This window comes from Halictus rubicundus, chromosome 8 (genome assembly GCF_050948215.1).
Source record: "Halictus rubicundus isolate RS-2024b chromosome 8, iyHalRubi1_principal, whole genome shotgun sequence".
Classification (NCBI taxonomy): domain Eukaryota; kingdom Metazoa; phylum Arthropoda; class Insecta; order Hymenoptera; family Halictidae; genus Halictus; species Halictus rubicundus.
In genome coordinates, this window is record NC_135156.1 from 11,733,208 (window position 1) to 11,745,112 (window position 11,905).

At 32.4% G+C, this 11,905-nt stretch overlaps 2 protein-coding genes across 2 annotated transcripts; one reads left to right on the top strand and one right to left on the bottom strand.

The window, feature by feature from the left end:
* The first annotated feature begins 281 nt into the window (after positions 1-281).
* Positions 282-10,701, top strand: LOC143356096 (ribosomal protein S6 kinase delta-1). Its single transcript, XM_076791506.1, has 7 exons — positions 282-890; positions 1,136-2,284; positions 2,376-2,509; positions 2,593-3,748; positions 3,828-3,923; positions 4,011-4,097; positions 10,369-10,701. Exons 1-7 carry the CDS (start codon positions 795-797, stop codon positions 10,549-10,551), a joined length of 2,901 nt encoding a protein of 966 aa, XP_076647621.1. The 5' UTR covers positions 282-794; the 3' UTR covers positions 10,552-10,701.
* Positions 4,599-9,216, bottom strand: Smc2 (structural maintenance of chromosomes 2). The gene is made up of 8 exons (XM_076791472.1): positions 8,975-9,216; positions 8,066-8,488; positions 7,716-7,994; positions 6,876-7,649; positions 6,200-6,787; positions 5,502-6,123; positions 5,166-5,419; positions 4,599-5,085 (listed from the first exon to the last, which is right to left on the bottom strand). Exons 1-8 carry the CDS (start codon positions 9,140-9,142, stop codon positions 4,660-4,662), a joined length of 3,534 nt encoding a protein of 1,177 aa, XP_076647587.1. The 5' UTR covers positions 9,143-9,216; the 3' UTR covers positions 4,599-4,659.
* Positions 10,702-11,905: the final 1,204 nt, after the last annotated feature.

The following is an 11,905-nucleotide window of genomic DNA, read 5'->3' on the forward strand; positions in this document are numbered from 1 at the left end:
CTAACAGGATCTGAGCAGCTTTTAGCATGGCACAGAACCGGGCCGTCTTTCCTGGAACAGAACCGGGCCCCCGCGATCGGTGCTAGAACCCACTGCTTTCAACTATATAGACTGTGTTCTATTATTCATGTAGTAAAGAATAAAATATTACATTATTTTAGATATATATTAAAGGGAACAAATGACCAGTAAAGAGTATTTGTAATGCAACGTCATTAATTGATCCTCCTTCGTGTTACTTTAATTCTATATATCCACTTTTGACTTCTATAAGTTCGTAACAGACTATCGCACGCGCAGTAGCGCTCATGCAGTGATGAAGAAAGGATCGAAGCAAGTGTATTGCTCACTAATTCACTGACAGTTATCCAGTTTATAATGTAAGAATAGTGAAACAAGATAGCACTGACATGCATTCATAATAGGGATGGTGTAACCTAGTTAATCGTACCATTTATATAATTATATTTTTAAAACAATGGAAAACTAAAAAGTGATTTCCACTCAATATTCATTTGAAGGATCTTAAATTATGTAGGTGATAGCGTGCGTCTTACTGAAACTTGTAAGCGCATACTTTACAAACAGTTGTTGCAAACGATGGGTATATGACATGGATAAATATAAGTGCATGTGAATGACAGTAATTAACAATTAATCAATTGCGCTATACATGCCTCGCAAACGAAGAAAAAAGCCAAATACGTGAAAATATAATGGTAGAAATGTGCGAGTTCAAGCGATAAGCGATCAATTTATCGAGCTTCTGGTTTTATAGTTTAATTATACAAACGATGGCACCCACGAGAGACAAATGGATGAGGCGTTTTATTATTCCCGAAACGACACGACACAAGAAAGGCTTTACCATCTACAAAGTCACTTCTGTGGTATGGCATACATTGGACATTATCTTTTTAATTATTTTTTTAATACTGAATGAAACTAGTTAGAAAGTTAATTCAATTAATGTTCTATATTAGATGTTAAGTGATCCTAATTTCATACATTAAAAATACTAATAGATATAGAATGTAATGTAGATTATATATATATATGTATACAAATTAATATTTTAAGATATCTGTTTCTTATTCATTTGAAGTTGTAACTCACAGTAATCATTATGTTTTAGGTATTTTTGAAATCTTCTCATGAAGAAATATCTAAAGTGTCTGTATGGAAGCGTTACAATGACTTCAAGAAGCTTCACTCAGAATTAAGCATTCTTTGCGCAAGATCTCAAATTAAGGAGAGTTACCCATCATTCCCTAAGCCAAAATTTTTTGGCAGGTTTGAGGCTGAAGTTATAGAAGAAAGAAGGGAATGTGCATTAAAATTTTTAGAGTTTGTAGGCAGGCACTCGTATTTATACTCTAGCGATATTTTCATAAAATTTTTTGAAACTAGTCACGCAGATTATTCTGTGCATGATTGTTCGCAATCTCTTAGTTCCGATACATCAGTGGAAGATGATCGTCATGCTTATATAAATCATTCGCCACCTAACGATATTATTTCTCAAAATATTTTCGAAACTAAAGTTATTCACAGTTCTATATTACCTATTTCCTCAACTGAAAATGAAACAAAGCAATCTCAAGAAGCTTCTAAATCTAAGGAATTACAATATGCACAGTTGAATGACACAAATTCTAAGATCGAGGATAAAAAAGCATACATGACAAGAAACACAGATGGCAATTTGCTTGTAAGAGATAGTAACATAGACAAAATTATATCTAGTTTAGAAGATAATCAATTAATTTGTAATAGAAATAACAACTGCTACGAAGATTCAAATCATAATCTTCAAAATGACAATGATTGTGTAATTATACAGACATCAAGTAGCGACGCGAATACCGATGTATTTACTGCTGACGCGAATTCTTCGCCGACTATGCACGACGGTTCTGATTTACCACAAGCATGGACAGACTCTTCCCAATACATATTAGTTGCAGCTGCACATATGAACGCAGCCTTTAAGCATGAAGATCTTACAGAGTACGAGGAAGCATTTACTCAGTATAAAATGGGAATCTCTAGTTTACGATCTGGTGTTGAATCTGATTCTAATAAAATAAGAGCAGAAATAATTAAGGAAAAAATATCAAAATATTTGGAACGGGCTGAAAAACTTTACAATAGATACCTGAATTGTAATATTTCTTTGTTAAGTAAGCCCATTTCAGAACTTCAACATTATAAAGTATTAAAGATTTTGGAAACAGCGATGCTTGTAAAAGATATTCGCAAAAATTGCTTCAATATTGTGAAAGTATGAATGATTCAGAAATGATATTATACTACAATATACATAAAGTAAAATATATGCTCAAGCAATTAAAATGATTAATTTGTCATTTCAGACTGTAGAGAAGTCAGCCACCAATAAAGAAAACATAAGTGATTATATACTACGTGGGCAGGTGCCATATATGGTACAATTACATGCATGCATTGATACCGAAACAACAGTATTCTTAATTTTACAACACCTCAGGTAAATACTAATACTACCATTCTGTGTCATTATCTGTTATTTATTAAAGTCAACTGAAATGTGATTTTGTAATTGTATTTCAGCCGTGGAAAGTTGTGGGACTTTATATTATCACATTATACCTCTAACAACAACCGATGTGATAAAAGAATTGCGGAAAATAATATTGGAAAATCAGTCAACGATAGTTCTATTTTGGAGAAAGATAGTATCGAAAATGAAAATAAAGAAACTACATCTCTAGATAACGTGAAATTAACTAGTACAAATTCCAAAGTACAAATAAAAATAGACCCAACGACAGTAGATAAAACAAATGAGATATATAGGAATCTATCTACTACACAATTATTAGAAAAGGCGCAGATACTGTTACAATCGGTTAATGCAACATTGAAAGAAAGTAACACTGTAGTAAATCGAGTACATCAATCTGATTACTTGCTAAACCACGAGCAGAACACTAATTTATTGAATTTAAAAAACAGTATAAACCAGTCCAAAAATTGGACTGATGCACCAGTGGACATTAATAAGATATCGATAGAAATTGGCAGTATAGACAAAAATATTACGACCGAAAAAATACCTGAAAACAATGTGATAATTCCTAATTACTTATCGGTAAATAATAATAAAAAAGAAAGGAGCCAATGTAGTACTGGCAATTCATCGTTAAGCGATAGTTTCAAAGACCTTAGTTTCGATGACAAGGAGTCGACGAGTTCGTCAACGGACAGCTTAAAAACCATTGATGCGCTCGACACAATAGATCACAAAAGTAATAAGGCAGATAACACTACAAATAACTTAGAGTTTAAAAAATCTACAAAATCGCATGGAAAAACTGAAAGAAAAAATAGTTACACGCCAATCGGCCAACAGATGCAGTATACCGACATTACACAAAAGAACAGCATTGCAGATGTTGAACAAGTACTATGGATGATACCAGAAAATGTAATTCGTCTTTGGGCTGCTGAAATACTTTTAGCATTAGAAGCATTACACCAACAAGAAGTTACAGTTTTTGATTTAAGACCAGATAACATATTACTGGATGATAATGGACACGTTCAACTGACATACGTTGTGCCGACTCATAATATAGATTTACTGAAGTATAAACACCCTTATGCATCTCCTGAATTATGTATGTTCTCGCCGATGATTCCCCTTACTCCAGCCACAGACATCTGGAGCTTTGGTGTTATCTTATATGAATTAATAGTAGGCAATGTAAGTTAAAATCAAAATTAAATTTGTACTAACAATACGCGACGATGAATATATATTATAAGCTACATTAATGTTTCAGAAATTTCAAGCAAAACATCCAAGTGTATTTCACTCACATTCCCTACTTAGTATTCCTTGCAAATTATCGGAGAATGCCAAGTCCTTATTGATTAATGTAAGTTTCTAAATAGTATCTTAAATAATTAATCAATCATATCTTTTTTCAAATAAATTCTATACAACAAATTTCGTAAATTTTCAGGTACTGAAATATCAACCAAATGAAAGGTTGACAATACCAGAGATAAAACAACATCCCTTCTTTAAAGAAATCAATTGGTCAAGTTTGGTAGATACGTTTTAGGATACAGTACAGTATGCAAAGTGTTTGGTAACAAATCGATTTGGATATCTGTACAAATCCCAGAAAAACACTTAAAATTTCAGAGTTTTGCAGTATAATTTACGTACTTAAAAACAGAAGTACTGAACATTTCATAAAAAAAATAGATACATAATAATTAAAATATTTCGCAGTAATGAATTTCTTCATGTTTCAGATTTAATTTTATTTCGTAGCTCCGTAAAAACTGTTAGCAATTGTAATATATTATAAAAATATTTGAAAAACAAAACTCGCTAGCCGTAACCACCACGACCATGATGCTGTTTTTCTAATTTTTTAATGTCTTCTAAGGATTTGGAGATACTCTAACCCCCGTCATTGTGTAAAAACTGTTACTTACAAAACACTTATTACATAATTTATTGCATTATATTACATAACTCGTTAGTTTCGTTTCATAATTTTTAATTGCCATAGATTAAAAAAATATTTACTTGTTTGTACAAATAAGTCAACGTTTGGATTACATTTTTTTTTACTGAGATACTCCAGTTTAAATCTACATTCACTTCTGTCTTATTCTTTCATGTCTAGATATTGTTGACATTCCATCAACAAACCTAGTCGTAAATACTACGTTGGCATTGTTGAACATTCCATCTTTCAATGATACAACAATAAACTGTGAATGTTTAAAATGCCTTTTTAACATGATACCAATATTCTCCGTATGAGAGAGATCTAAAGCAGCATCAACTTCATCCAGAATATAAAGAGGCGCGGGTTTGAATAAAAGCATGGCTAAAATTAATGACAATGCTACTAAAGATCTCTGTCCTCCAGATAATTCACCGAGCGATTCTTTCCAAATGCCGGAAAATGCAATTTTTACTTCTAAACCATCTGTGACTGTTTGGTTCTCAGGAGCTTGTAATTTCGCATCTGCTCCTGGTAACAAACTACTGAATATCGAACCAAAATCTTTGTTTACCTAGAAATTAATGTTAATTAAATATTTTGTGTAACTCCAATATTGTTATTTATTCTTAAAAAAATATTAGTTGACATTACCTGTTCCCAAGCTTTAAGTAAAGTTTCTCTCTTCTTCTCATCTAAGTGTTTAATTGTTTCCAATATTTTCCTTTTATCATTTTCAACAATTTTCTTTTTCTTCTGCATTTCATTATATAGTTCTTCTTCTTTATCAAATAAACTGACTGCGCGCGTATTAATGTTCCGACTTAGTTTTTCATGGTATGTTTGTAATCTATGTACCTTTAGTTTCATTTCATCAGGTTTATTAACTTCAAAATCGTAAATACCTCCTGCAAAGACGAAGAAAACAAATTGAAATCAGATATTAATGTATAAAAATAATATACCGTTTCAATATAAATTGCTAGTTACCGGCTTTTCCAAAATAGATCTTATCTTGTTCAATCCATTCGTATTTTCGTAAAAGTTCCGAAACTTTTTGTTTACAGTCAGTAGCACAACTTTGAATTGAACTGATTTCATGGTTTAACTTTTTAATGTCTAATTCTGCATCTTTACTCCGTTTTATAATTTCATCTTTTTTTGCTGCAAGCTTTCGCATATGAGCGTTTTGCTGATTAATAACATCTTTGTGTTCCTTTATTTTTAATTGTAATTCTTTCACATTACTCTTTACTTCTTTTAATTCCTCTTCCAACTTATTTTCTTTTTCTTGCTCCGACTTCAATTTTTCTTCAGACGCTTGTAACTGTTCTTTCCCGGTTTCGATGCTTTTTTGCAATTCTTTTATTTCTAGTTCAAGTGTTTCTGCCTCTTGTTCTCGTTTTTGCCACTCGTTACGACTATTCTCTGCCTTCTTCTTCAGTCTTTCTAGTTCCTTCTCAGCTTCTTTCAATTGTTTCTCGCGAATATTATCCGAGTCCTTCAGTTGGTGTTCCAATTCTCCAGCACGTTTAAGATTCGCTTTTTCATTTTTTTCTGCTGTTGCCATTTTCTGCATAAGTTCTTCAATACCTTTCTCTAATTCATCAATCTGAAATCCAAACACATATTGAATTAAAAAATACCCATATCTATGTATTTCACTACTTCAAACCGTTGAAGCATACCTCTTCTTTTATTTTATAATAGACTGTCTGTTCTAATCTTTGTTTAACCACGCCGATTTCAAAATTCCGTAAATCGAACGTTTGTTTTAACGACATGTACTTATCAGCAATACCAGTCAAACTTGCCAAATCGGCCTCAACCTTTTGGAAACTATGTTGTTTAATGTCCAATTCATTCTGTATAGCTTTCAACTCTTCTAGCTTTAATAAAACAGAGCCAGACATCGGTGCTGCACCACCGGATAGTATACCGGCAGGATCAACGACATCGCCTTCTAAGGTAACGCATTTCCTCATAATCCTCTCATGAAACGCAATCTTTTTAGCAACATCTATATCTTTACAAATTAAAATTTGTCCGAAAATCCAAGTCATGGCTGCTCGAGTTTCTTCTGGATACTCTATAAGTGACAACGCTGGTTGCACATTCTCTGCTCCGCCTATTTTTTGTGCCAAATTAATCATTTGATTATCCATTGTTCTTCCATTTACCTTATTCAACGGAATAATGGTAACGCGTTGTTGTAACTGACCGCGTTGAAGTAATTTTTTACTTGTAGTTTCCGTATCAACTATTACATTATACAACTGAAATGTAACAAATCATCTGTAATTTTAAACTCCCGATAGTAAATCAAATTAAGAAAAGTACTTTAAAATTGGAATATTTATGTACCTTTCCTCCTGCAGCAATATCTAAAGCATATGCGGCTTTCTTATCTTTAACTGTAATTAATTTGCACACCACTCCTTTTACCGAATTGGGATTGAAATTAGGTTCAGGTTTTTGATATTCAAATCTAATTTGTGGATATCTGGATTCAAAGTGATCTACTTTTTCTTCTAACACTCTTATTTCATTTCTCAGTGTATGTCTTTGTTGTTTTAATGCTTCTATGGTTCCATCTTGATAATTTAATCGTTTTAGTTGATTTTCCAAATTTTTTAACTCCTTCTCCTTCTCATCAAGATCTTTAGTATATTTTTTATATTCATCTCCAGTATTTTTCAAATCCGACTTCTTGATTTTTAGTTGTTCTCTATTATGATTTAATATCATGTTACATTGTTTAAATTGTGTCTGTGCTTCTGAAGCTGCTTGTTTTGCTGTTATTAATTGCTGCTCCAATGTTGCATTTTCACCATCTTGACTTTCCAATAAACCAGACGTAATCTTTTGATATTTTTCTTGTGCAGCCTGCACAGCTTTACAATCTTGTTGATCTGTCTCTTTCAATTGTTTGAAAAGCCCTTCGACTTTAGCATATTCTTTCTGCCTTAATGTACACGCATTTTCGTCGTCTTTTATGTCAGTCTTTAATCGTTCCACATCCTTTTTAGCAGCTTTCATACTTTCTTTGCTACTATTAACTTCAGCCGATAATTTAAATTGCTTCTTTTCTACCTCTTGTAATTCTTGTTCCAAAGATTGTAACTGACCTCCGGTTTCCTAAAAGAAAGAAATAATTAGGAAAACAATATATGATAATATTGTATTTTTAATCAAAACACATACTGTGTCTCTTTTTTTGACAATTTCATCGTATTCTCTGCTTATTTCTTTAAGTTCTTCTTCGCCAGCTGCAATGGCTTTCGTTTTTTCATTTATTTTATCCTTAACTACTTGTACGTTTTCTTCTGCCTTTTGACTCTCACTTATAGCATTCACATATTTCCAAGCAAGGCAAATTCTTTTACAATTTTCTAATTCTCTTTCTATACGTTGAAATTCCACGTATTGTGTTTTTTCTTCCTTGAGTTTTTCTAATTTTGGGCCTAACTCTTCTTTCAAAATCTAAAACAAATTATGCTTCTTAATATGAATATAAATAAAATTAATGTAGAAACATAGAAATTATTTCGTACAGTATTTATTGCATTTAATTTACTGTCTTTCTTTCCTATAGTTTTTAATGCAGCGTCTTTCTTGTTCTCATACATTCTTGTACCTGCAGCTTCTTCTATCATAGATAAAATTTCTACAGGTTTCATGTTAAGAACTTTTGTAATTCTACCTTGCATAATCAAAAAGTGTGGATTATTCACGTTCAATTGAACGGAACAAAACATATCTTGTACACGCTTGTTTGGGACATTGGAACCGTTAATCAAATATTTATTTTTCCCACCGATTACAACCTGTCGTGTAACTGTTATTTCTTCGTAGTGTTCATATCCCATTGGGGACGAATTTCTATCACGATTATCAAATGTTATTGTAACACTAGCTTTCTTAATACCTGCTTGTCCAGATTTATAAACTAAATCTTGTAATGATGCTGCACGGACCTATAATTAAGAAATTATTATAAACTAATGTACACTTTTGTTAAACCAATTATATTAGTAAACGCTATATAAACGAAAATATGTAGCTAGAGTTTATGAAAAACACAATTTTATATTATAATACATTGCTATGTATGTGATAAGTAGACATTTATGAAGAAATTGGCTGGGTGAAATATAAAACAGTAAAAGATTATAGAGATATAAGAATATTGTTATGTTGTTTTCAATGTATCAAAATGATTAAGGGATGAAATTAATTTTTTATTTAACTCCTGCTTCACGCAATTGATGCAACAAATTTTTATTTTGCATAAAGATCCGCAGTCGAATGGTAAAGATAAAATTCCCAAGATTATCTATGGCTAAAGTATTTTCGTGGTCGAATAAAATTTTTGAGAAAACTTGGTTCCATCCATAAGTGTGAAATATTCAAACATTAGAGATATGTACAAATAAAAGAACATAAAATACTATATAACACACCTGGCCAAGATTTGTAATACCCAAAACAAAACATATCGCATCCAAAATATTTGATTTCCCGCTACCGTTGAATCCTGTGATTGCGTTGAACTCTTTATCAAAACCAGTTATTTCAATTCTTTTTCCGTATGACTTGAATCCATCTAATACCATACTCTTAATATGCATCTTGAAATATAAGAAATACAAATTACGAGTTGAGTCAAGTAAACAAAACTATACAAATTCAAATCATCATAGTGACCGGTACAATGCGTGTATTTTACAGAACATAGAACGGAAACAAGTCACAATTCATACGAACTCATACTTTGTTTCCATTTTCGAATTCTTCATAACAATTTTTTAATATAATCTTTTTGGCTATTTCCCTAAACTCTTTGACTTATCGTTGATACAATTAAATCTCACTTTTAATTAAATGTATATTATAAACGAAAATTGCTTCAGTAAGTGAGTGCTTCATCATATACAGGGTGTCCCAAAAATGTTGCACTGCTTTAAGTGGGGTGATTCTCGAGGTCATTTGAAGTCATTTTTTCCTTTGCGAATATGTTTTCCAATTAGAACGCGGCTACAGCGGACAGATTCCAGTTCGGCCAATGGCAACGCCACGCTAAGCTGTAGCCGTATTTTGATTGGTCCGTGTTTTTCGTTAATAATTCCTTAACAAAGCCGCGGAGAAAATCTTCGCAAAGTAAAATGTTACTTCAAATGACCTCAGGAATCACCTCTTTCAAGAAAGTATAACATTTTTGGGTCACCCTCTAGACGGAAAACCTAATTCGTAAATGACGTTACACTAATCCGGCTACAATATCATATTTGTTACTAAAATACCATTAGGTTCGCGAAAGTTATTGGAAGATGTAACTGAATAATTAAGACGCAGCTTCTATTATAATTAAGAGGAACGCGCAGAAAAATGTTATTACAAATGATAAAAAATCTGGTTTTATAAGGGAGTTTTGAAAGGAAGTTGGTAGCGAAACGAATCTTAAGAGTAACTTGTGAGAATGAGTTATTCTGAGTAGCCCTCTGTTGGTTTGTTCTGGAAAGCATTATAATCTCACCAACTATATTTATTCTTGCTTTTCAGTCGAAGTTAAAACATATTCTGCAGCTATTTTAACAAAGTGTAGGTAACAATTTTCTTCATGTGTTGTATTACAAGTGTACGTAAAAGTACTTAAAAATTTATCGTCATAAATTTAATGATAACAAGAAACTCTATACGTGATTAATTGCTATTCAATGCTATGATTACACTATTGAAACATGTTGTATATAGTCCAATTCGTGGACTTTGAAAGAAATAGTGTGGCACTTATAATAAAATTTCTATAAAAGATACACAACATTTTCTTCATTGTTGCATGTGATTGCATTGCTAGGTTTACAATGAATATTCCACCTATACAACAACCAGGAGCTATCGGGGTAGGGCAAATGACCCAGTCCGTAAATCCTCAGATTCCTCAAAATCCACAGCAAGCACAGCCGCAACAGGTTCAGCAACAACAGCAACAACAACAGCAGCAGCAACAGACGCAAGAGAAACTCGACAATATCTCTAAAGTCAAATCTTTAATAGGACCACTGAGAGAATCGTTAGCAATAGCTCTTAAAACTGCAGCTCATACGCTGCATCAAAATAGTTTAGTAGATGTTGGATCCCTTAAGGGAATTGACCAACCAGACCATCGTTTTAATAAGAATATGGAAGAATTTTATTCCATCTGTGACCAAATAGAATTACATTTAAAAACTTCCATAGAGTGTTTATCACAGAATTCTAGTTCTCTACGCTATTTACCAGTGTCTGTAATACCAACACGTACTGATACTATTGGAGCACAAGAAGGACCGGGTTTAACTTATCCTCAATTTTTAATGACTGTTAGGGCACAAGTTGCATATGCTCGTGAGGTACATGATACTCTCATATCTGCAGCGCATACAATAGCATCTGGTGAATAACTGACTCTTTTCTATGAGTACAATCGACTTTAAGAGATGAAGTGTAGTAGAAATAATGTGTATGTTGTATGAGATGTAAGTTTGGTGTATTTATATTTCATTTAGTATGTAATGTGATTATGCTAAAATAGACAGTATAAAATGTTTTCTATTTATTGTAAGACGACATTAAAATGAAGAAACACATTTGTATACCATTTTACGCGAATGCTCTTTTCATTGTTTCTTTTATAAATAAAGCTTGATGTGCAAGTTGTCAATAATTTTGTTTTTAGTTCCTACAGTTTTATTTAAGAAGTAATTTATTATGTAATCATATGTATTTTCTGTACATAAAATTTAACTTTTATTTAATTATTTCTCCTGTAGGTTACTGGTACAGTATGTTACTATAAAGTAATTATTGTACTGAATGTGTACAGATTGTTGGTACTCTAATCTGTTTAGTTTGAATGAAAATAGAAGCAGTATGAAAACATTTAAGGATTAAAAAGAATGTTAATATATGCGTATATATACATGAAAAGAATTGGTAGCAATCACTATGTTGAGTTCTAGTAGAATTCGGTAAAAGATATTCGACCGTGATTCACGTCGAGCCATATGAATGAATGTTGTAGTGTAGGGCATTCATCGGGATCAACAGAAATATATATATTAAAGCTCCGATTTGAACATGAACGAGACCCTGTTGTGTGTAACGAGAGTTCGACGAGTATTGCACGCGTTAGCGATATATACATACACCTTGACTCTGATTATTCTGGATGTTGGCTGACACCCCCACAGAAACGCGACACGACCGGTCAAACCGAACGTAAACAAAGGTTGACAAAAGCACGAAAGCTTGTACGTGGCAAGAAAATAGCGGGTCCTGCACAGAGAGCCGCTTATCAGCCTTATGTTTTAGTAAGCACGTAGAAATAGGAAGGACATACCGGTAAAAGAGAG

Excerpts from the sequence above, each read along its gene's own strand:
- LOC143356096 (XM_076791506.1), top strand. The coding sequence starts at position 795 with ATGGCACCCACGAGAGACAAATGGATGAGGCGTTTTATTATTCCCGAA. Across the intron at positions 2,510-2,592 it reads TTAATTTTACAACACCTCAG|CCGTGGAAAGTTGTGGGACT; the intron begins GTAAATACTAAT and ends ATTGTATTTCAG. Across the intron at positions 4,098-10,368 it reads AAATCAATTGGTCAAGTTTG|GTTTACAATGAATATTCCAC; the intron begins GTAGATACGTTT and ends TTGCATTGCTAG.
- Smc2 (XM_076791472.1), bottom strand. The coding sequence starts at position 9,142 with ATGCATATTAAGAGTATGGTATTAGATGGATTCAAGTCATACGGAAAA. Across the intron at positions 8,489-8,974 it reads GTATTACAAATCTTGGCCAG|GTCCGTGCAGCATCATTACA; the intron begins GTGTGTTATATA and ends TCTTAATTATAG. Across the intron at positions 7,650-7,715 it reads TTGTCAAAAAAAGAGACACA|GAAACCGGAGGTCAGTTACA; the intron begins GTATGTGTTTTG and ends TCTTTCTTTTAG.